General features: G+C 43.1%; 1 protein-coding gene across 1 annotated transcript in view; it reads right to left on the reverse strand.

Moving 5' to 3' along the window:
* The window catches only part of ABCA13 (ATP binding cassette subfamily A member 13), a 345,676-nt gene that overhangs the window by 116,841 nt on the left and 202,489 nt on the right, over positions 1–26,346 (reverse strand). Inside the window, exons 42-43 of the mRNA XM_054991725.1 lie at positions 14,633–14,696; positions 10,953–11,061 (exon numbers count right to left, since the gene is read on the reverse strand). Of these exons, the coding sequence (XP_054847700.1) occupies positions 10,953–11,061; positions 14,633–14,696 (173 nt within the window). The remainder of the gene's footprint in view (positions 1–10,952; positions 11,062–14,632; positions 14,697–26,346) is intronic.

Consider the following 26,346-nt stretch of genomic DNA (forward strand, 5'->3'; position numbering starts at 1 on the left):
AAAGGTGGTTGTTGTGGATTTTCCGGGATGTATAGCCGTAGTCTTGGCATTGTAGTTCCTGACATTTCACCAGCAGCTGTGACTGGCATCTTCAGATGACACTGAGAGATCTCTGTCTTTTGGTGCTACACCTCTGAAGATGCCAGTCACAGCTGCTGGCGAAACGTCAGGAACTACAATGCCAAGACCACGGCTATACAGCCCGGAAAATCCACAACAACCATTGTTCTCCAGCCGTGAAAGCCTTCGACAATACATAGAACAAAGGTGGCTGAGGAGGACCTCTTCCCAAGTTCTTCCGAGAAAGACTGCTATAATATAAATTCAGACACCGTAATGTCTTTGATGCATTAAAACGAAATCCTCTCAAAAAGCAACATCTCCAGTTATTGTTTATACCCACTCACCCCCTTTCCTTTGCTTTCCTATAATTTCAGTTTGTGGCAGTATTTATCTGAAGATGCAGTTTACTTGTTGTGCGTTTTCAAAGGAAATTGGACCATTATACGAAGAGTCAAATACATCTCTAAAGATAATCTATGTGGAATTCTACCATATTTTCCCCAGGTTGTTGAATTGTCTCCAGCTCAGAGTCATAAATGATCTTCAATACTTTATGTCTTCTTCTTTAATGCTGACTTACTGGATTTATGACCTAAGCTAATTATTGATCAGTATTATCATTTCAGCTAGGAAAGAAATTACTATTGCTCATTCTAGTTTCAAATACATCTCTCACCATATGAGAAAAGCAATTCTAGGTAAATTGGCTAAGATGTTTTCAACTGAAACTTTAAAATCGCAATGTATAACATGCATTGCCTTGCCCCCAAGAAACGTAGCCTAACAATTAAGCCCTTTTGGCTTTCTTCCAAATTCCTCAATGTATGAGCCGTCTGAAAGCTTTCACGTTTTATGTACAGATGTTAGTATAAGTGGGGCTATGGCACAATGATACAGTATTTTCTTTGAAAGATAACCAAGTTCTGTAATCGGCATCTCCAGTTAAAAGGAGCAAGGGGTAGGTGATATGAAAAACCTCTATCTGAGACCCTGAAAAGCAGCTGCCAGTTAGACTGGACAATACTAAATTTAATAGATCAAGGAACTGATACAGTACAAGGCAGCTTCATATATTCAAGTGAGCAGCTGACTTTCACAGGAGTTATTTGGAATTTGCCCACCTAAAACAAACTGCCTTGAGTTTGGTTCAGACCAGATCCCAATACACTCAGGCTCGTTCTAAGGACTACCAAATGCTCCCTATGCCTTCCTTTTAAATATAATTTAAATGTAAAATGTTTAGCCAATGGTTTCAATTTTCTGTTTTATTGTTGGTATAGTAGATTTGTTCGTAGTATGTGTGCATATACAAATTATAAAATATATATGCATTCCATTTACCTTAATATATGTATGAAATACTAATAGTCTAGTATGAACCCACTCAACCACTCTGGTTATCTTCAGAGGCCCTGCTTTGGGTGTCTCCTGGCACCTGAGGCTAGAGAGGTAGCAACCAAGAAAATGCCTTCTCAGTCATGGCACTGAAATTTTGGAACTCGCTCCCCAGGGAAGTTCATCTGTCTTCATCTATCACTGCTTTCCACTATGAAGTGAAGACCTTTTTGTGTTGTTTGGCATTCCCTCCCTGTTTGTATGTTTTTATGTCTTTCCGTGTTTATATTCACAAGTTTATGCGTTTATCTTTTATTTAATGGTTCTAAATATTTTCATATATTTGTATTTTAAATGTTTTTTAAATGTCTGGAATATGTTCATATTTTAATGTTTTGTTACAATGTTTTAATGTTCACTGTATAAGTTCCACTATATTGGGTGGAAAGCCAGAATAGAAATGTTTTGAATGAATGAATGCATGAATGCATGAATGAACGAATAATGCTGACTTCCTGGTGGATATATTTTATGGGAGAAATGCAGTGCAAAGAAATAAAATGGGACAAAATATAATCACACATTTGAGTCACATCAAGGAGATATGACTTAAGGAGCTATTGGGTTGAAATTAAGGATACTATGAATTTCACTGCAAACATGTTTGACAGTAGAACTTTCTGAGTTTGAAGATGTCAATCAGAAGTCAGCTGATCACCCAGTCTGTTTGGTTGGTGCTGAACAACCACATATGCCAGCAAAAGAGGTTTGTAGTGGGTATTTGCAAACCAATCAGCAGCCATTACCATTGCTAGAGCCTCATTCGATGAACACTGAAGGGTAGGTTTTTATTTATTTATGACTGATTTATATGATTTGTGACTGTTGTCTATTTAAACAGTTGCTTACTGACAGGAACAGTCATGAAGCAAATAGGCTGTAGGAGAATGTGTATGACCAAAAAGTTGGTTGCACTGTACTGCGTGGTTAGGAAGAATAAAGTGAAGCAACCTCCCAAACTGCCACCAATGGCTTGATGAACAATCAAACCAGTCATTGAAAAATGTGCTCACTGTTCATGACCAGCAAATAGGACAAATGTTGAACAGGTTGGGTGTTCAAGCATCCAAAGTTGAAACAGTAGGACAATCAATGTGAAACCATCCCTTATTCCAAGCTTCAAGTCTGGTCACAATCCCAAATTGGAAACCCAACATGGACTGGACACTTTGGCTTATTATGAGTTCCCATAGCAACATTAAGAGACCTGGAGGCCTCATTCCCTACCTCTGCACAAGTCACTCAGTGCCCTACAGAGTCAGAACCCCTGGATGACTGCTATATTTCCTAGGGGCTAAGGGAACCTAGGGGCTAAGGGAACCATAGGTTACAGCAGCAGTATTGTTGCCAATAGGTAATGGGAAAAAGAACAAGGTAACCAAGGTAGTGAAGAGAGCTAGCACAGAGCTAAGGATAAGCTAAGCCTTAATTCCAAGAGGTTTGAGCCCAACTTCCAATTAGCCCAAATATTCGAAATTGGGAAATTTCATCCAAAGGACCCTCAAATGCAAAGCACTGGCTATAGATGCAGAGGAGTTAGCCGTGTTAGTCTGTGGTAGCAAAATCAAAAAGAGTCCAGTAGCACCTTTAAGGCCAACCAATTTTATTGTAGCATAAGCTTTCGAGAATCAAGTTCTGTTCGTCAGATGCATGGTACAGAAACTGGTCAAATATAGAAGAGGAGGGGGGAGGGGAGGAGAGAGAAGATGCAATTGGGGGGAGAGGGAGGATGCAGAGGAATGTTTTGGTTGCATCCTCCCTCTCCCCCCCTCAAAGCACTGGCTGAGTCTGGAGGTCTGTTGTCCATCCATAATAGATAACTTTCCCCAGACATTTACTGTGCCTTGTCTCACACCGTTTCTCCTCCTTGCCTGTTGCCAGAGGCATCAACATTTTATTCATCCATATTTCCAAAGAATTCCCTTACAGAAAGCCATCAGATGTGCTTTTTATGACAAGATATAACACCCCCCCTTTCTCTCTCTTTTGTCTTTTTGATGTGACCAGCTGTGCCCTTGACTCTCTAGAACATTGTATTAATTTTGACAGGAAAAGGAAAGCTCTTTCAAAAGGGAAACAACACATTAACACAAGGGAGTGGGAGTATTAGTGAGCTATTCCATTGAAAGTGCTTATCAAAACTAGAGATGGACATGGAACAAAAAAACGAACCAGGAGGTTCGTGGTTCGCGGGTTTCATGAACCATGAACCACGGAACTGGACCAGTTACGAACCAGTAGGGTGGGGGGCTGGGGTTTGGGCAGTTTAAAGAGACCTGCCACAGCAGGTCCCTTTAAACTATCAGCTGGCAGGATCCCCCCTGCTGCCTGCCAGCTGATAGTTTAAAGGGACCTGCCCTTGCAAGTCCCTTAAAGGGGCTGTTTAAATGGCCATTTCCCTGGGGAAATGGCCATTTAAACTGCTGCTGTAAATACGACCCAACGAACCAATATACAGTTCATAGAAGTTCCATGAAAAGGAGTTTCCACCAACACTGGTTTGCGAACCCCGAACCGGCCTGGTTCATAGGTTTTTTTGAGTCGTATTTCGGTTTGTGCCCATCTCTCATCAAAACTCTTCCAAAGGATTTGTCAATACAATGCTGTATCTTTCTTTGTTGATGCACAAAGTACTCTTCATAAATATGAAGTCACTTCCTGACATGATTGGAAGTAGTCAGCTTACTAACTTGAATTTCAAAATCTTATTCACGTAGTGTTTTTAACAGCCATTTTCATAAACAAACTTTGATGAATAATCATATCTCCTCTTGAATAGGCATATTTAACAGATCCTCTAAGAATATTTCACCCTCTACCTATCAATTTTTTCTGACCTTCCTCCAAAGAGCTCAGTGTGGCATAACTAGTTACCCCTCCTCCTTTTCCTTACAAGAATCCTGTGAAATAGATTAGACGGGGAGAAAGTGACTGGTTCAAGATGAGTTTCATGGCTGTGTGGAAATTGCAACCTATGTCTAGTAGATCTTGGCCTGACACAATCCATTGCCCAACATTCTAACCCAAACACAGATGCTGTATGTTCAGGAGAACTTGAGGGGATACATGAGTGTGACGGGAAGGACTGGCTTCAACTCTGCCTCTCCTGAGAGACAGACAATGGAAGCGGGTGGAATGTTGGGCCAATTAGAGTGGATGCCTGTTGGAGGGAGAAGAAGGCTATTGAGAAATTGAGGGAGAGAAGGATTTGAGATACTGCTAAGAAAGGCAGTGGAAAGATAGCTGGCTGTTAATCTGTTCTTTTATACTGAAACCGTCCCTATTTAGTTTAAAATCTGTTCACTTCTATGTTCCTTATTGTCAATAAAGTTTATTTTTGTTTTGTTTGACTCTGGCTGGCCTGGAGTTGTTGTTAGCTGACAAGAAATATCTGCCACACACACAAATGCCGTGATCGCAGCTAATGGACCTAGTGAATTCAATGGTGGCAGTGTATATTGAGGGAAAGTAACCTCTAAGTTCCCTTTTCCCCAATAGCCCTGGGCTGTAGCTGGGTGAGAGGAGGTACGTACAAGGAACTGACTGCCTGTCTGGTGCAGTCTCTGGAAGAGGAAAGAGGGGATCCTGTCAGGATTTGGGTCAGGGCTCTCTGCCTGCTGTAGTGGAGGTTTGATGGGTGAAGTGTGTGGTGACCCAACTGCCTGGGAGTCCCCAAACCTGTGAAGAAAGGTTTAGGGTGGGTGGTAGCATGTGAAAGACTTCTGAGAAGGTCTGTCACCGCAATGAGTTTTTGCTTTTGCTCATTATTCCCCTGACAAAGCGCTGGCAATTTCATATCATGTCAGATGATTGCTATGAGAGACCACATTCAAAGACCAGGCTGAGTCAACGATTCGTTTTCCCATGAAAAGAACAGACCCAGCTCACTGCCGCAATTCATCCTTGAACTATTGAGCATGAGTTCCCTATTCCAAGATCAGATCTGTCTAGCTAGCCTACATTATGTTGTAGCCCATTATGATGGGCTCCCTTTTTGATATCACCAAAATATACTTTCACAGAAGCATCTTTGGAACACTGAGCTACAATAGCTGCCCTAAATTGTCATTTTTAACTTTGGGAGGAGAAAAACACACATATTCAATTTGCCCCTACTCTTTCCAAGTTGGGAAGAAAGAGACTTGCCCTGTGCAAATAATTTCTGAAAAGGCAGATCCAGACAAACGCATTCTCTTCTCACACACAATTTTTTAAGAGACGTTCAAAGCCACCGGCCAGCTGCCCAACATATGGGTACAGCACGGGGCTATGTAGTAACCATTCATTTGCTGACCCACGTATGGATTGCAGTACATTATGTGTCCACTTCCCTCCCCCTATATGTTGATGGGCAGGAATCTGGAATTGACCCCATCTTGGGACAGTTATCATCTGTTTGTTGATTTTATGATGAACGGTTGTTTTATAAATTGTTTTAATATTTGTATTATATTTTTATAACTGCTGTTAGAAATGTAATCATAATCATAATCATAATCATAATCATAGAAAGCAGCAAAAACAGAAACAGAGACAGTAAGGAACTGGATACACCCAGTATTTTATGGGTACTTCCAGACAGCTTTTATGGGAAACAGGCATCCTGAACCAATGTGACCAATGCCATAAGCCATTTCTAAACTAAATCTTCTCTGGCTGGTACCTGTTGCTGGAGATACTAACCACTTCACTGGGGCATACACTGAACCATCATCCTGAACAAGGGGACTTGCTCAGGCAGAAGACCCTCTTCCATTTGAGAAGGCTTCTTGGGACAGAGGAAAGCTCTGCACTTAGCTATTGCCTTGCCCACTTTTGGACCAGTGCTACAGTCAGTGTTTCAGTTATAAGCACCCCATATACATCATCTCTTGAACCAAATCCATGGCTACATTTTTTTTAAAGATGAACCTATAGTTGATCATTCAACTATACTCTGCTATTTTGGATTGTAGCTTCCAGATAATAATTGGCATGAAAATTAGGCTGTAATGATATGCGTTTATCTTACTAAAGAATGCAAAAATCAATGTCCCAGCTTCATTTCCAAAAGCATCAGTGGATGTCAGTCATTTGGCTCTCAATGATTTTCTTCCTTAAAAGCAAACCCTCCTTTATGCTGCTGCAGATATTCATCAGTTTATTGCCTCTCCCCTTTCTAGGATGGCGCTTTACAATTATTATGTTCTGTCTAGTCAGACGAATCCACCTATGCGTTGCTTGTGCTGCAAACATAGTATTTGTTCATCGGAACACTGATGGCAATATTCTCTCTAGTTAATAATTAGGCATGATTGCATTTTTAATTGCTATGAAAACTTATCACCCAATCCTATGCACATTCATGTGTAAGTCAGGCTTTAATCAGAGGGGATCACATCAAAGTAAATGACAACAGGATTGCAGTATTACAGTCCAGTCCCATGCATGTTTCTTTGGAAGTACGTCCAAAACTGTTTATTATTGAGCAGAATAAAAGTAACGTTGTTGCCTGTGATTTCAGTGATGAAGGGAAGATCACTCTGCCGTCAGCCCCTAATCAGAGAACCAAGGGCTACTATGGACTCATAACTAGAGGTGGGCACAAACTGAATTATGAACCAAAGTTTGTCATGAACCAGGCCGGTTCTCCGTTTGTGAACCAGCAGTTCGTGGGAGCTCATTTCTCATGAACCGTGATGAATTTTAGCCTGGTTCATTTGGTTCATATTTTGGTTCTTCTCTGCAGGCAGCCTGGCACCGATCAATCAGTTTCTTAGGCAACAGGGGGGAATGGGCTCTCTGCAGACCTTCTGCTGACCCAGAAGTGATGTTTTCACGAACCGAATGAACCGGTTCATGAATCGGGGCAAGTTCGTGAAAGTCCATGGTTCGTGAACTGCGACAAACCACAAACCAAATGAACTGCCATTTTTTTCAGGTTCTTACCCACATCTAGTTATGACCCCTCCCTGCTGAGACTATCACCATGGCAAAGGGAGAGACCTGCCTGATCCCAGGAATCAGCCAGAGAATATTTATTTATTTAGACGATCTCTACACTCCCTCTCCATGCTGTCTGCTCAAGAAGCTTACAGAGTAAAACATAATAAAGGCATATCACCGTAAAGGTCATAACAATAAAAAAAAAACTACTAAAATCCAGCACCAGCAATCAAGCAAGAACACAGAAATATACTGAAACACATAGCACCATAAAACGAGTCTCATAAAACGCTTCTCAGGCAGAAACAGACTGTAAACATGAGTTATTTAAAAGCCTAGGTAAAAACAAAACAAAAACATTTCCACTCAATGACTAAACATTTTTGTTTTGTTTAGTGTCCCCTCGTTAACTCTCCTTGGCCTTCCTCCCTGTCTGTGTGTTTGTGTGTCCATATTTTTGTTTAATTGTTTTAAATATTTTATATATATTTATCTGTATTTCAAATGCTGTTCTGATTGCTGATGCCTGGGGACCCTATGTTGGGTGGAAAGGTAGCAAACAGATGTTTTAAACAAACAAAAAAAATGTAATAGGGTTGTTAAGTGGAATTCTCTTCATTCCTTTTTGCCCAATTTATCCCTGAAATCCAGCAATCCATTTCTATCCCTTTTTCGGAATTTGAGTCAGTTTTAAATCAATTTCTCTTTCATGAAGAGAAAGATTCAATTAAGATCTGGAAGAAATAATGCATTTATTTATTTATTAGCAACAAAGCCCGTTGTGGGGGAAAATACAATGGGCTCTAGAAAGGGATGGGATCCTGGGTGAAGTGGGGGTAGGCATTGCCTCCTGCTCTGCGCCTGATCCTGACCTAGGATTCCCACCGTGGCGTGCTCTCTGGAGGTCTGGCTGCCTCACCTGGGCTTCCTGCTGCAGCAGCGTCCTCTGGAGGTGCGCCAGGATAAGAGGTGAATTGTCATTAATACGGCTTGCCTTTTATATAATAGGAGCTTTATACACTATGAGCTTAGTTGAAAAATTAAGAACAAAGTGAGCCATTAAAGAAACAATTAAACATATGCCAGGTCTTATCTGAACATATCCTTGTTGCCAGTCTGTTTTTTACTCTTTGTACCATATTACAGTGGCACAACAACAGGCAGAAATCCACAGGTCAGGAAATTTACACTATCACATGGTTAAAAGAAGAAAAACTAATGAAAAATCAAAGAGAATTCCTCTTTTGAAAGAGGAAAAGAGAGTAAGAGGAACCAATTGCAGTATCTAAAAAATAAATTTTTGGAAAGAGGAATTCCACCCGTCACAGCCCTAGGGATGCTAGGCGAGCCTCAAGGGGAAAGGAATTACACAGGCATAGGGCCATTCTGAAAGACCCCCATCTCTGGCCACCACTTTTCTCCAGTCTGAAGGAAGAGCACAGAGAAGAAGGCTTGTGAGGAAGATCTTAACTGGTGTTCTGGACTGTTTGGAAGGAGGCGGTCCTTCAAGTACCCTGTTCACAGTTAAGGAATTAAAAGATAAGAATCTTAACAGTAAGGAAAAAGGTAAAAGATAGAGGAGCTATAAGGAGCTTCCTTCTTCCCTTCCCTCCCACAAAGAACCCTAATCCACAGTTATGCCAGCAGGGCCAGTGACAGTCTGTGGTCCCATCATATGGACGTAATGGGAGTTAGAGGGAGCAGGCTACACCTTCACGCTTGAAGTGTACTTTACCATTGAAAGGGGTGGCCCTACAAGGGCATTACCATTGAAAGGGGTGGCCCTACAAAGGGGTTGGACTAGATGGTCTGTATGGCCCCTTCCAACTCTATGATTCTATGATTAATTACCTGATAGCACGATGGCTGAACCTACTGCTAGTTGTGCCATGAATAGAGGAGGACACTACAGTGCCTGCCATTGCCTAGAAGACTATACCTCACTGGGTAGCTAAACCACCACCATTCCAACAAAAACAAACAAACAAACAAAGCAGAAGAGCATCAGTCTGACTCCACTGGGATATAAATGCCTCATAATAACACATGACTTCATTCCGGAATTAAGAAACTGATTTTTCTCCTGCATCTCTCCTTCCTCTCTGTTTTCGAACAGTGTTGCACTCAGCTTGGTGTACTAGGGCAGACAACTTTTGCCTTAAAAGCAGGCTAAAAAATGAATCTGGTCTAGGACTGCAATTCTTAACCCTTTAAAACTCATTCATTGAAGTAATAATGTTTCAGATTACCTATATATTCACAGGTTCATTTGTTTAGAAAGTCATGAATTCAGATGAAACAAGCCTGGAAGAGAACTTTCTTTTCCTTTTTCTTTTCTTTTCGTTTCTTTTTCTTTCTTTTGTTCAACTTCAATGAAATTTGTAAATGTGAAAATTCAGGCAACTGATGGAAGCCTATTAAGCTGCGCACAAGACAGAGTCTCCTTTTCTTTTTCCTTGACTAGCTATTAAAATGATTGGCAGGTGTCATCAAAATTGATGTATTGTCGAAGGCTTTCACGGCCGGAGAACGATGGTTGTTGTGGGTTTTCCGGGCTGTATTGCCGTGGTCTTGGCATTGTAGTTCCTGACGTTTCGCCAGCAGCTGTGGCTGGCATCTTCAGAGGTGTAGCACCAAAAAACAGATCTCTCAGTGTCACAGTGTGGAAAAGAGAAGAGATGTAGGTCATTTGTATCTACTCAGGAGGGGTGGGGTTGAGCTGAGTCATCCTGTAAGAGTTTCCCAGGGTGTGGAATGCTAATGGCGGGAGGCTTCACTGAACCTCCTCAGGATACAGTGAAGCCTCCCGCCATTAGCATTCCACACCCTGGGAAACTCTTACAGGATGACTCAGCTCAACCCCACCCCTCCTGAGTAGATACAAATGACCTACATCTCTTCTCTTTTCCACACTGTGACACTGAGAGATCTGTTTTTTGGTGCTACACCTCTGAAGATGCCAGCCACAGCTGCTGGCGAAACGTCAGGAACTACAATGCCAAGACCACGGCAATACAGCCCGGAAAACCCACAACAACCGTCATCAAAATTGGCTAGAATTCTAAGAATTACTTTGGTTTGCATGGACCTGCTTGAATTTTCTACCCTTTTTTTAGCAGCTGATTTCCATAGCACAGATTGTGGTTGAAATTCCTCTAAATTTCAAGACTGCTCGCAAACAGCATAAGGTCCACTTGTTCTAGAAAGTCAAAGCTGCCCCTGATCTTAAGGAACTAGTTCTGTGGCTCCTTGATCATCGTAGTGCGACCTAAAAGAAATGTAAGTATTTGGGATTTTATATTTTGGATGATAAGACATAAAAGCATGGATCGCTCTTCATCTTTTATGTAAGACATGTGCTGTTTTCAAACAACTATGCTTTTTCTGCAATTTTATTTTATTTACAAAATCTGTTAGATGTAATTTTAACAGTTCCCCCTAATGTACAATTATTCAACAAAACAGGAAGAGTAAAACGTTAAATCTTTCATGTGTATTCTGAATTCTATTTTTGTTTATTTAAGCCTACTTTTTTTAAAAAAAGCTGTACACTCTGTTGCCGTACATACCATACTGTTTCCAGTCCACATCTGAAGGCAGATTCTTCCATAGAATAAGATTGTTCAATTGGTTTAAGTAAGAGGGCAATGCATGGAATCCTTTCTGATTATACCATACCTAAAACACAAGCAAGAACATTATAAAGCCAGGAAGGACTGCACTTGTGAACCTCACCTTCACAAGACCGATGTATAATTTCATTTATTTCGTTATTTCATTTATGGTTTGCCATTCTTGCAGAGACTTGAGGCAAATTACATCAGCAAAAAGAAACAAATCAGAGGCAACTGAACAAAACCAAAAATGAAAAATTATACCGATACTTTCACAGTCAACCCGAGACAGGAAAGACTCAAGGTTGGATCCCGCACAAAATCTCTGTTGGTGAAAGGAATTTCCATCCTTGGAATGTGACTCCCCCACCCCTTCCAGCTGCAGCCCTAAATCCTCCCTCCTAAATTCTTCCTGAGAGGGATGGAAGATCTCTAGGAATACTGTGAGGATGGTGCTGGAGTTCTGCTATGGAAGGGACGAACTGGTAAAAATCACATTCAGCACCAACATCCCACAGCAAAATTTTCTACTGGATCCAACCCTGCATTCACAGAATATCTTCAGAAATTCTGCAACACAGCTAGACCTTTAAAAGAATAAGTGAAACTGAGGGCCAAACTACAAGTGACGCCTGACACTAGTTGGACACTTGTCAGCTTCCCTCAAGTTTTGATGGGAAATGTAGGTGTCCTAGTCTTGCAGCTTGGCTTTCCGACTGCTGTCCATTTCAACTGTCACTTGTCCATCGTTCTGCCAAGCTGCCTACATTTCCCATCAAAACTTGAGGGAAGCTGACAAGTGTCCAACTAGTGTCAGGCATCACTTGTAGTTTGGCTCTGAGTGAATAGCACTAGAAGAATATTTTCTAGCATTGTGCCCAGTAATTAGTAACAGTGATCAAAACAGCCAAAGCCATTGACTGTTTCCCCAGCTGAGTATTATTTATATGTGTCCAGCAACCAGGAAATATTACGAAGGACAATTTTTATTTATTACAAACCCAGCAGTGAAATACAATAAAGACCTTGAGAAGGCCACTTAATTTAGAGGAGCTACCTAGTTCTTTCTCGCAGAATCTTTCAACCATCTAATGATATTAAATTGTGAATTGTGACATTAACTGTCCAGTCTAACAAATAACTGTGGTATATAAGTGGACTACTGAAACAGACAAATTAGACTTTTTATTGTTTTCAATAATATTTTTTCAGAGAAGGGATTCATAAATCTAGACTGAGGTTTTACGGTAAAGAATTACATAAAATCATGCATGGGTTTGATCCAGAAGGATAGATTCAGGAGCCCTGCTGTCGAGCAAAGATTTAATGACCAAAAGAAGGAAGCGATGTTTGATGGGCAGCTGACTCTCAGAGACCCCACTAACAAGAACCTAGAGATTTCAGCCATTTCCATGGCACAACCCACTAATTCTCCCAATAGTACTTAAAGTTCAGATACAGAATTCTCTCTGAAGTTTTTTGAAGCCAACTTATCATTTTAGGACAGAGACTTTCTGTAACAATCAACATGAATGTGATATCTGTCCGGGGTCTGAGCCCCAGCCCCCAGACTTGACAAGAGGGAACAGCAGGTCAACTGGTCAGCCAGCAGACAATAGGTCAACCGGTCTGACTGGCAAGCAGAGGGGGCAGCCGGGGGACAGCAGGTCAACCCCTCCCATGGGCAAATGGAGCCAGAACCTGCCTGTGCCAGGGGCAAGGGGCAAAGGCCCAGAGCCTCAGGAGGCAGGGGGAGACAGAAGGAGGCCAGCGAGTCCCACTCCCCTGGGGAAGGAAAGGGGACTAAGCAAGGCAGAAGGGGGCAAGGGCAGAGGGATTGGGGGCCCAGCAGTCACCCACCCAAAAACCTTACCTGAGGAGGAGAAGCAGCAGCAGCCCCAACAACCCAAAGCCACGCCCCAGCTAGAAAATAGTAGCCTGGCCCAGGAGTTGCCAAAAGCCAAGCCACTCCAGGTGGGGCTATTGGAGGCACTCTGCAGGAAGCCCTGGGCAACCAGCCAAGGAGCCGCAGCTGGACCCACCTTCAGCCATCAGCTCAGCCAGGCAGGCCGGGCTGCTAGCCAGGGGACTGCAGCTGGACAGGCCTGCAGCAATCAGCCAAGGCAGGGAGGCTGGGTAGCCAGGGAACAAGGCACAGCTGGTGCTGGTCAGTGGGGCCAGATCAGCTACCCCAGCTGCGACTGCTTGGTGCAGCCCAAGACCAGGCTGGAAGAGGGGTGGGACAGTAGAAGGAAGCCCTATAAAAGCTGGCTGGGAAGAGCCCTGTGGTGGTGGGTGTGAGTAGGGAGTGATGATGTGGAGTGAGAGCGGTGCGATGCAAGTGTGGAGGTTTGGAGGAGAGCTCTGGGAGGAAGAAGTGAAAGAGGACGCAGAGGGTAAGCAGGCCAGGTTGAGCAGGCCAGTGAGTGGACTGAGAGGGAGTCTGGGTGAGGTATACCACCCCTCCTTCCACAGAGCAGGGTCCTGCAGAATCCCTGGCCCCCCTATGATGTCAGGAGCAGACCGCCCAGTGCCACGCCCAGTGGCAGCGGTGGCAAGCCCTGACAATATCTTCCCGCCTCTGAAGCTAGAAGAGGTGTTTCTCTGAGCTTCAGTGCTTTTGCTGGTAGGTCTTGAAAGCTGCCCCTTGGGATTATAGCTTTTGAATTCAGATGAGCTAGGGACATTACGAAGCTGGGACAGTCAGGGCATCCATTTTTCCATCCTTGAGATGATGAGCAGGGCTTTTCTTCTTGCCTGTTAGAGTTGGAATATCTAAGGATTCTGCAAGAAGATGGATGCAGAAAGAGACACACGGGTGAGATGAGTTCTGGGCCGCTGGTTCAGCTCATCATTCCACATTTTGTGGAATGTAGTATTTGTGGCATAGAGAGAAATAAGGAGAGTAAACCACATAGGAGCCTGTAGACTAGGATGCCACCGAAAAGGCTTCTTCTTCCTTCTGCTCAGTGAACAGTGCAGGGAGGTGTGGAGGAGGATTCAATTTGCCACGGCAGCAAGAAGTAGCTCTAAGTCTGCTGCTCCTAAATGGAAACTGCTGGCCCACCTCACAGGGTGTGTGTGTGTACGTGTGTTGACAAATGTAAGAAGCTGAGTAGGTTGCACAAGTAGGGCTTCTCCTCTGCTTCCAGCTTCTCTTCCAAGCCTGTCCCTGCCTAAAATGAGAGTAGTGAGGAAGGGTATTTTTTTTAAAGTTATATTACTGAGCTCATTTGGGATCCCACTACTTTCTGTGACCCTGCTAACTGATAAAGAAACGATGCCGTCCCATTAGTCAAGACAGCCTCACTCTAGAACAACTAAGAAATCTATTCTTAAGTATCTGCTTATTATTTTACATGCAGGCATATTTTAATTGCCTGATGATGTTGACTGGCTCCTTTTGCCCTAGAAGGGAATAATTTGTAAAGTTTTGTTCAGAGGTTTTCTAGATTGTAATGAATCATACAGTGGCTCTCTCATATCCCAATTTCCCATTTTTCTTCATAAAAGTCTGGGCAAATGGTACTTTCACCATCACATTTACAGGTCCAAAAGGTCAAAGTAGAAGCATGGTCATTAATTACTGAAAGGTTAATGCAATAATTTGATACAACATCAGTCCAAAAAGTCACCAAGAGGCAGTATTTTAGATTATATGGTGGCCTTTTTAAGGCTAATATGCAATCACGTTCTGCTCTAAGGGAAAAAGGAGGAAGATTATGCAGCAAGAACAAGGTTATAATTTATTGTGGCACTGATTATGGGGGGAGCGTGTTCCAAAGTTACTAAAAATATTGACAAAAGCTACTTGGCAGGTCATGTCGGAACAAGCTGAAATATGTTCCAGGTAAAGATGGCAAAAATACAGTCAGGCAGACATGGCATATTGCTATTCTTATTGTCTTCATCTGCCATTTTTTGGCACATGGTGATTGAAAACGTTATAGAGAATATAAATATAAGAAAATAAAATGGTTAGACAGACAGACAGGCAGGCAGACAGACAGACAGAAGCTGTTTTCACACATCTTATCTGCTGTGCAAAATTGTGCAAAACTCCCAGAACTACGGTATCTTCCTGGCGCGATTTCCCATCATCACTCCGGTTTGTGGGGTGAATCAACAGAGTCATGACGAATCTCATCATGACTCCACTGATTCATGCCACAAACCGGATTCATGATGGGAAATCGTGCCAGGAAGATGCCGTCGTTCCAGGAGTTTTGCACGATTTTGCACAGCTGGTAAGACGTGTGACAATGGCCAGAATTACAGGGGGAAGCCCTACATTATAGGGAACATTACATAATGTAAAGCCAGTGATCCCCAATGTGGTAATCGGGGCTCCATAGCTCCCACCAATGCATTTCTTAGCACCTACTCTCTTCTTGAATCTTGAGGATAAAATTCAATGTGTCTTGAACCGGAACAGAAAAAATACAAGCAGCTTTGTGTCATTCCCTGCGTGCTGACTGACTCGCAAAGGACTGAAGTCCCCTTCTGCAAATGCATAATAGCCATGTGCCCTGGGTTTGGCAATGGGAGGCACTGCAACTTGTGTGGCAAACATGCTCTATGGGTCACATGCTGCTTTTGACAGCCCCATTTACTCATGAGCCAAACCTTGGATCATCTTGCCTTGACACTGTCCAACCTGAGCAGTTGCTGAACAGCTTTGAGACTGTACAATAGCTGTGTTGATTGTGTTTTATCCTTCTGCCATGCAGCGGGTTTTGCATCTGCACAGTAGGTGAAACTGACTCTTCCCCAGGGTCATGGATAGCTTTTTGTGGGGCAGATTAATGATGTTCACAATGACTGCCCTTTACCAATGCAGCTTTCTCTTTCCAGTGTTGCTTTCTCCCTTTGTCCTTTGAGACTTACGGATATATTTATGCTTCGTTTCCTTTCATTCATTGAGGACAGCTTAGGGCATGAGATAGTGCTTTTTCTGTTGGGGGATCCTATCCAGAGTTTACCTGGCATGGCATCAGATGGTGACTGCCACTGCGAGAGCCCGCAGGCAACCTCTCCCAACGCCCATGGGTAGTGACAAGAGCATGAGGAGAAAGCAAGCACCAAACACCCTGGAGAGTAGCCACCATTTTATCCTCAGAATAACACAATTAAGTAAATTAAGCCAAGAAAAGAACAAGAGTCCAGTGGCACCTATAAGAATAACAAAATTTATGGTAGGGTAGGAGCAAGGGTCATTTCGTAGAAAAAGAGTGGCAGGAGCTCATTAGCATAACTCATTAGCATATGCCACACCCCCTTGCCATCACTGGAAGTGTGTCATTAGCATAACTGATTTGCATATGTCACCCCCCCCCAACCTCACCTATCCTGGCTGTTTTGGACCCAATCCTGGCCATTCAGGGCCAAAATTGGGCCCAAAATGGCAAAAAGGGGCAGAAAATGGCTGAAAAGGGGCCCCAAATGGTTGGAATTGGGCTGCTGCTGAGCGGAAGAGCGGAAGAGCGGAAGAGGCCCGATCCTGGCCGTTTTGGGACCAATCCTGGCCATTGCAGGCCCAATCCTGGCCATTTTGGGCCTAATCCAGACCAAAATGGGCTCCAAATGGCCGAGAGTCAGGTGAGCGGGGCCACTTGACATGTGACCTCTTTGGAGAACTACCAGAACTGTGTTCCTGCATGTTCCCCCTCAAAATGAGCCCTGGGTAGGAGCTTTCATAAATCACAGCTCACTTCTTCAGATCTGATGTTTTTTCTCTCCCATTGGACCCCTTGGTCCAATCATCTTGAAACTTTGGGATGGGGGGGAGGGGGGTGCTGTAGTACACAGGAAGAACTAGGCTCCCTGCAATTTTAATGAAGTTTGAACAAAAATATCCCCTTCAGCACCCCAGATAAGTTCCCACACATGAAATCATTGGATTCCTGAATACAACCCAGAACCAAACATTAAATTGGTTATTTTTCAACACTACTATCCGGACTACAGAATATATATGGTATTCTAGATACCTAAATCCAAATACTACTGGTGTTTTTTTTTAGTGCACTCCCCTACTACTACACCACACTGAGTCAAGTTGTGAGTCCATTTATTAAAAATCCAGTGCCAGCTACACTGACTAACAGCCATTCTACAAACTCTCAGGCCGAGGCCCTTCCCAGCATGGTTACCACAGACTCTTTAACTAGACATACAAAGGATTGAGCTTGGGCCTTCATACATGCAAACCTGTCTTGGATATATTTTACTGTAGAAAAGCAACTAATACATGCTTAATAAAATGTATTTGACTTGAAAACAAACTGAACAAAGCCTAATGATTCTTCAAAACCTAAGGGCCAAAGACAAGATGCGTTATCATTATATGTTTTGTATTTTGAAATGTGTTTACTACAGTGGTTTGCAGATTATAAACTAAGTAGTGGGCAGGGCCGGTGCATCAATGGAGGCAGGTCCGGTAATCGCCTCGAGTGCAGAGGCGCCGGAGGTGGTGCGGGGGGGGGCATGCTGTGGAGCAACTGAGCGGGAGGGCTGGACGCACGCACGCAGAGCATTTCCCCCTATCTCCTGCCTGTCACCTCACAAACTGGAAAGGAGTGGAGGAAACGTGATGTTTGTTTGGGGGGACTGGGGATGGGATGGAATAGTGACAGAAGAAAGCAAAAGCGAAGGGAAAGGAGAAAGTGGGAAAGACCTAGAGAAACAGCTGCGCCTCAGGGTGTGGTGCGCTTTGAATGAGCTGCTGAAGACTCAAATCCTTCTTCCAGGCAGAAGCCTGCTGGACGTGAGGGCACCCAAAGACCATTCTGGGGTGGGCTGCTGCTGCTCTCTCCCAGGATGCCCTTGTGTTGGGGGTGGGGAGGGGGGCTTGTGCCTGGAAGAAGGATTTGCGTCTTCAGCAGCTCATTCAAAGGGCACACCCTGAGGCGCAGCTGTTTCTCTAGGTCCTTCCCGCTTTCTCCTTTCCCTTCCACTTTGCTTTCTTCTATCATTATTCCATCCCATCCCTCCAAGAAAACTTGTGCGACCCTCGTCTTGTTTGGTCCGGCTCTACGTTGCTCTGTGCTGCTGCCGCCGCCGCAGCTAGCACACAGCTGCGGGCCAGACGCAGCAGGTGGCCAGGGCGGTGCAGGGCAACTGAGCAGTCTGGGTGTGCACGCACATGTGTGCACATGCGCACGCACGGGGGCGGCAACAGCCCTGAAGCTGCCCCCGGCCTCAGGCACCAGAAACTCTGGCACCAGCCCTGGTAGTGGGGGGTGGCATTTGAAAAGCTGGATGGACAGAGTTATAGATATCTAGAGCTTACCTTAGCTATAGGCTTATGGTAGGACTTCATGACTTTTGTGATATGTGGTTCAGTAGATAGACTCTCTCCAAAGGACCAGCCTCCAAATCTGCTCATGCAAAACAAAACAAAACAGCAGACTAAGGTGCAGAATGATATTAAGAACTGACTTATACTGCCAGTTCATTCACCTACTTATTAAATTTAGGAAATAATGTTCTGAGATGTATGAACACAGACTACTTATAAAAGTCTACGTAATTTATACAGTGATGAAGAATGGTCTATAAAATGTTTTACCTTGCTTTGTTAGAAGTTCTGATTAAATAGTCTTCAATGTTGAGGGTTGAAAGATTGTATAGGAGATGTTCTTCTTTGTTCTTCACATATGGGGCGGAGATATTGAACGGTGGACATATCTGCAAAACCACACATGTCAATCAGCTTTCAGAAGTCAAAGCATTTTACTTTAAGCTACTGTTTTAAATTCCCACTGGATATTCAATGCCTTGTTTCTCAGCCCTGTTGAATCTTTCTCTACTAGTGCCATCCTAAGCCATTCTAAGTACTGTCACACCCGTCTAAATCCACTGAAGTAAATGGGCTTAGAAGGGTGCGACTCTGCTTTGAAATGTGCTGTCAACGTAGTAATAAATGTCAAGAGCCATGCATAGTTTCAGGGTGGTGATGTTGGTCTGTAGAAGAACAGCAAGATTCAGATCCAACATCACCTTAAAGACCAACTAGATTTCTAGAGTATGAGCTTTCAAGAGTCAATGCTCCCTTCATTAGATACACAGAGTGGGAAAAAAGGTGTGCTCATAATCCAGGCAGAGGGTGGGAGGAGTATTGTAAATCAATGTACTAGGCATATAGAGGCTTTTCAACTTTAGCCAATTTTCAAAAGCTGTTCTCAAAAGTCCTTCATAGAGGTATTCCTGGATAAGCAAGGAAAGAAAACGGGCAACTTCCTTGCAAAGATGGGCATCTTTGGATCCTGGTCTTTGTGTTTTTTATATTAGACTTGTGCATTTTTTTCATTATTAATTACAACAATTATGAAAATAAGGCATTTCATAATTATAGCAAGTAAGATGAAAACAAAACAAAACCCTTACCTAAACAGCTTATGAAGAAAGAAATTCATAATTTTGTTGCATTTTGTTTAGCGGCATTTGTTATTGCAGGAGGGTTTCTGTTTCTCTTAATCTCTGCTGCAGTTTCCTAATAAGGGCGTATAAAGCTTAGGAGAGGGAGGAGAGAGCCTCTAGGTTTTCTTGACTGATTGCAGACTATAGTCACTAAGATTACACATATGTGTGAGGTAGTCCACTCCTGAAGTGTATGGGGTGGGTCTTTGAATCAAATAAGAACTGGTTTCACATTCTGGAGCTGCCTGTTTGTAGTGAACCAATCCAGAGAGAGAAAGTTTCCAACTTTTCTTGTGCCAAAGTGCAGTGTAGTATTTTAGACTATATTATTCCTGTCTTACTTTCTTAGCTTTCTTCTTGAATATAGTTTCTATTTTGTGTGTGTGTTCTCTAATTCTTTTTGAAGTATTTTACTGTTTGGTGTAGTGGTTAAGAGTGCCGGGACTCTAATCTGGAGAACCAGAGCTTCCAGAGCTCTCTCGGCACCACTTACCTCACAGGGTGATTGTTGTGGGGATAATAATAACATATTTTGTAATCCACTCTGACTGGATATTAAGGTTATTTTATTTATTTTATTTACGTCGTGTAGATTCTGCCTTTCCAACTGAGACTCAAGGCGGATTACATAATGTGAGATTAGTACAATTAGTGGCAAGGACAGGGGCAGGCATTTCCATACAGTGTCAAGAACATTTCCATAAACAATGTCATAGAGTAAATGAATACAAGTTTACAAAGACATAGCATTAGCAAGGATCCAATATGGGGTTGAAGAATTGCTGAAACAGAACATAATCAGTTCTAGGACTGACCTTAAACAACATGAAGCACAGGTAGTATATAGGACTGGATTACATATTTAAAGCAACAGTTAATATGTAAGGCAACATAATGGTGAAGTCTATGGTCTCTAACTCATTAGCAAAACATCTAGAACCCCTTTCCTATAATACCACCCTCCTAGCAGAGAAAAAAGCCTTTTTGAATAATTCATTTTTGTATCGTTTGCAAAAAGCCAGGAAGGTGGGGGCTCTCCTGACCTCCTCAGGCAGGCTGTTCCATAGGGTAGGGGCTACCACAGAGAAAGTCCATGTACAGGCTGCTGTTGATTTCACCCATGTACAGGCTGGCACCTTCGAGAGACCCTGTTCAGATGAGCGAAGCTGCCATGGAGGGACATAGGGAGGGAGGCGGAGTCATAGGTATGCTGGACCAAGGCCTGAAGGGCAGTATATAAATCTAATGTTATTATTATGTTATTATTTTACTTGGGGCTTCTCCTCCCACCCACTTCCTTGCCTTATGATTTGATTTGTGGCTTGCCTTCTGGCTTCCTCCAGCCACTTCTGCCTCTTTGGTGCCCATTTTTAAATTTAATTCCACCTCAATTCGCTTCATTAGTTCTTTGTTTCAGTGTGTGACGTGTTGTGATCATGTGTTGCCTCAGTGTCCTCCTACTAAACCCTTTTGATTTTTAACTGTACTCGCCCCCTAACTGAAGCTGCTCCGGTTCTTTGGGAATTACAATTAATTTGGGATTTGTCTGACCTGTGCAAATCCGTCTGTGTTGTAAGTCTAGGTGTCCCAAGTGTATCCTGAGCACGGCACTTTGAATTTACTTATTTTCTCTCACACAGTCCAGTAATAAAATTGCATACATTTCATACACACATTACAGTATCTTATCTGGCATCTGTGTACAAACACAGCACATCCTGACTGGCATTGGATCAAGACTGGCATTGGGAAGAATGCCCAGCATGGCAGGGGCAAATCAGCCAGAGGGAGATGGAGAAGAGGGGGTGATTTTGAAAAAAAAAAAAGCAGCAGCCAACAGGAGTAGCAGTCTACCTGATGTTCATTGTCTCAAAAAGGAGGGCCATTTCATTCTATCTGTCTGGTAATTGGCAGTGTAGGGCCGTTTCCACACTACTTGCCTTCATCTGAAATGCTGCAGAATGTCACGAAAAAAACACGGAAGGTAGTGTCTTCTTGCGCTAGTTTTGCACAACATGGCGCAAAACTCACATGAGAAGACGCTATCTTCCGCGGTTTTTTCGCGACGTTTCAGTGTTCCGGATGAAGGTAAGTAGCGTGGAAATGGCCTAGGTGTCCTATTGGAGTGTTGCAATCCCCCTGAATTTTGTCCAGTTCAGATAGTAAAGCAGGGAAAATGATGAAATAGATTTCTGAAAACGAAACAACAGTCAGAAACAAAACCATACGAAACAACCAAATAACAAACAGTCCCTTTGGAAATTAATAAAAATGAAAGAAATGTAACAAATGTCTATGCGCAAGTCAAATGTTTATAGAATCCCTGTGCATGTGAATCACATCAAAATTGATGTTTCTAAACAGGATATAAGTATTTCATATAAATAAATGTAGTAAGTGTTATAATCATTTGAGTCATCTTTGGAGAAACAAAAAAAAATTATTTGCATGTGATTTTGGGAAGACAAAGCAATTATAACATTATGAGGCTTTTACTATCACCTTCATTCATTTGATAAAGTAGAAATTACAGCACCTATAAGTAACCAGAATGGACTGTAAGAAGGGCTATTTAATTGAGCCATTGCCAAGCAGTGAGAAATCTAGAAAAAGCAATTTCTGGACATTACAAAATAATTAAACTTGACTTATAAAAAATAGGAATGCCTGCTATAGTCACTTTAATAAGTTGATCCTCTCACATGGGTCCTGAGATGCTCAGGAGAAAGGTGGGCATCTAAGTAAGTGGATGAACCAACAAAAGTTTTAAATGATTAATGTGTGAAGGAAAAGTTCAATCAATAGAGTCAAGTTTAATTTATGGAGCTGAGACGGAAAGTCTCTCATTTATTTTAAAGCCACTTTGGTTCAGGTATGTTACTGTAATTGGCAATGAAAAAGAAAATGTTAAAGATAGCCTTTTCTTCTAAATATAAGAAGTAGTAGCTTTTAACTGCAGTTGTAAGTTCTCTCGTTTTCTTCAGTCTTCTTAAAAAACAAATATATATGGGGAAATTTTGGTAATTTGAGAAAGGATTAAATTTACTCAAAGGCATGATTCTGCTAGACTTTATTTCAATAGGAAAGTTACCCATCCTGTTTTTAATCAAAGGTGCTGTATAAAATTCTTAGTCTCAGCTTTTGATGGGGCTTTAAAATGTTTAGTCCCAGTAATTTAAAATCCAGACAGTTAATTCTCTAAAAGATCTTTAATCGAACAGCTCTAACAAAAAAACATGTTAGAGTGTATTAAGATCTACACAAGCAACCCTGCTAAGGAAATCTGGAAATCTGCTGTACAGTTTGGATTGAAAGACAGCAAATTTTTTACTTTATGAATGACAATAAAACTGAATACAGAAAGTAATTTTTGTTCAAAAATTTCTGGGTGTGTACGCCTCACAACTCTGCTCAATTCACAGTGAAATATAGATGGAAAGATGGATGTTCCCAAGCTCTTGAACTGCAAGGGCACAGAAATGAAGGGGTTTATCATCTGCAGCATATCTATTTTGTCAAATGCCTGCATTTACAAACACTGAAAATGAAAAGCTGCAAAACCACTTTTCTGTTCCCTGTTACTAGAAACTCATCTCAGAGCCATTTATTCCCTTCAAAGCCTAACTCTCAGAATTCTAGTAGCCTGCAAGGGCATGCGACCTCCTTCCAATGCAGAGGGGAACTTGGAGGGTGGGCAGCTATGGGGGCAGTGAAGAAACAAGCCATGGGGTGTATGCAGCAAATGTCTATTTCTGTGAAAAAAATAAATAACAGCGTATTATCAGATGCAATGATGGTCCCACAGTTGGTGGTGGTGGAGAGTGTGGGCAAGTCATAGGTAGCCTATGGTGACCCCTGGTGGGGTTTTCAAGGCAAGAGACTAACAGAGGTGGTTTGCCATTGCCTGCCTGGTCTTCTATTGGAGGTCTCCCTTCCAATTACTAATCAAGGTCAACCCTGCTTAGCTTCTGAGATCTGGCAAGATCAGGCTTGCCTGGGCTATCAGGGCAGTCCCACGGATTACCTATCTTTAAAGAGAGAGAGAGAGAAATTTGTGGGGAATGGAAAATGGAATTTATTATGAAGTTTCTGGTCAGCAAACAAGAAAGCAGGTAGTAAAGAATTAATCCTTTCTTTGGAAGAAGATGGATCCAAACCAACCCTCCCAAACCATGACGTCCGTCAAGAAGAGATGACCCTCTCCTTGTTTCCAAAATTGTGTGCAACTAACATCCCGGTAGTGATTAATAGAACAAAATCTTACAGGAAGGGAGTAGGGCATCCAAGTCCAGTCCATTCCTGGTGTGCAGGAGAGGAAGCAGGCAGAAACGAAAAAACCCAAGAGGGGACGAGCGTGTGTGTGGATTTATGTCTATGCATGGACATGCAACAACATGCATTACAACACCCGCTGAAGGATCCTTCAGCCAAAGAAGGCATTTGCAGGGGCAACTTATGAATCTGGTAACATCTCATGAAAGTCAAACAACGAGGCCCAGATATATCCTCTATGGGTAGAGTTGTACTGAGCTGTCATGGATGGCTGTATCTACAAGCCACCCTGAGTGCGATGTCCACAGTAAACCACTCAAAACTGGGAGTGAGTCCCAGGGTAATGAGCTGCCACCAGCTTCTCTTGACCAAACCTTCACCTATGGAACAGAGAGGCAAGTCCCCAGCTCTACCATGTTTTAAGCAGGAAGTCAACCCTGCAAGGTAGACCACTGTGCAGATCGAGTTCCATTAAACAACTATTTGGTGACCAAAAGAGGTCGAAGTATTGGATTCAGATTGAAGCTTGCAAATTCCCAAAGAACACAAAATGTCACCATCAAAAGAGTTTATTAACAGAAGTACAGATAGGTACCAGATAGTTATCATCTGGTAGCTGGCCTCCTTGCCCCACGGGTGTATTTTAATACTTGGGTGTAACATGTGTAATATGGGTGTGACTATTCATTTTAGACTTTGACTGATATGTTCACCCTGAGCCCTTCATGAGGAGGGCGGAATAGAAATTCAAAGTAAATAAACAAAATGTTTGAATCTAATTTATGCAATTTGTTTTTATTGTATTTATTACTACCTGTGATCCACTCTGAGTCCACTTGTGGAGAAAGCGGAACATAAATAGAATAAAATAATAAATAATAATAATACAGGTATACAAGCAGAGAAGAAAACAGCAAATACTAGACAACTAAACTAACATACTCAAACAGACCTTCAGCCTCCCAGTCAGAGGTTACCTTTCTGGCTAAACCAAGGATCCAGACAAGGTTCAGTCTCAAAACCCAGAGACAGAAATCCTGGGCTGGCACCAATCCAAGGAAGCAGGTCCAGAGCGCAAAAGCAGGTAGCAGAAAACCCTTCAGCAACCATACAGACTCCAAAAGCAATAAGGGTTTTTTTTGGGGGGGGGAGCTAGAATGGGGACCCTTGTTTGATCCAAAAGTGTAGCAACTGGCCTGAACCCAGCCAATCAAGGACAGAGCACATACTCCTACCCAAAGTCCTTTTCTAGAATGATGCAATCTAGGCACAAGACTTTGAAGCTATGGCCTCTTTGCACCTGAGTAGTTCAATCCCAGCTCTGAAACTGCAGAGTCATGTCAATTGTACAGGCTTTCCATCAGACCCAAAGCCCAAACTGAACCAAGAAACAGACTGGAAAGAGTCAGTTTCTTGGGTGAAGTAGCTGCCCCACATACTGGTTTTTGTAGCAGAGACTTGTTGCTCGACCTTGTATGAGAGTCTCTGAAAATGTGCTTGATAACTCAGAGCCAAGCTACAAGTGACGAATGACACTTGCCTGGCAAGTGAACAGACTCACGTGTATTCCTCCCTGTTCACTCGCCATTCACTTGCGCTCCACTTGATCAAGTGTCATTCATCACTTGTAGCTTGGCTCTCACTTGGACTGCGCTCTTCCCCAAAAGATTGTAATGAAGCAGGATTGGGAAAAGAGCATATTGAGGAAAGGCAAAGGGGCACAATTAGAGCACAACCCCCCCCCCCAAATTTAGACACCAAAGTGGAGGAAAACTTGCTACCCGAGTCGGAAGTAAGAGGCAAACACAGGCTTAGGTACTAAAGGCCACTTTATGAAAGCAACAACATAACAGTTGATGCAGCAACGGGGGGCTAACTAGCAGTACAGGTCAAGCCAGCGGTCACCATGGAACCTCCTTCTTGAACTGGTCTGGGTGAGACCCGCTGCCCCTGGCATGAGCCATCCATGACGCATGGCTTGGGCCCGGCCGGCCATGCAAATGGTTCCCCATAAAGCTCCAAGCACCTCAAGCCATGGATCCTGAGGGAAGGACTTGTCTGGATGATCCCATCAGTCAGTCTGCCCTCGCAGCTGGACTGTAAAGCCACAGCCACTCCTGCCTGACCCCAATTCCCCACCAATGAGGATATGACAAGGGTCCTCACCACCAGCCCACTCTCATTTCCCCAACTCTAACCTGCCAGTGACCCAGGGCTTTTTTTCCAGGAAAAGAGGTGGTGCAACTCAGTGGTGGAAGTCAGGATCACACAATGACATCACTTTGGGTCAGCTGGAACAAGGGGGGAGTTTTTTAAAGTTTAAATCACCCTCGGCGAAAATGACGCCACTGGTGTGGAGGGCAATCTGAACTCCCCTCTCTCTGGAGATCAGGGGGTGGGGCCATCGGCCATGTGACCATTTTCAAGAGGTGCCAGAACTCCGTTCCACCACATTTCAGCTGAAAACAAGCCCTGCAATGACCTAATTAACTTACAGCACCACCAAGTCCAATTACCACATCCACTACACACAGAGCAGGGTAGGTGAAAAACCCCTTTCACTGTGGCCAATTTGGTGGAAGGGGAAAAAACTCCTATCTGGCCCCGTAAAAGGCAACCGACACAGCCTGCCCTGCTACAGAGTGCAGAGGGTGGG

This window comes from Eublepharis macularius, chromosome 11 (genome assembly GCF_028583425.1).
Source record: "Eublepharis macularius isolate TG4126 chromosome 11, MPM_Emac_v1.0, whole genome shotgun sequence".
Lineage (NCBI taxonomy): Eukaryota > Metazoa > Chordata > Lepidosauria > Squamata > Eublepharidae > Eublepharis > Eublepharis macularius.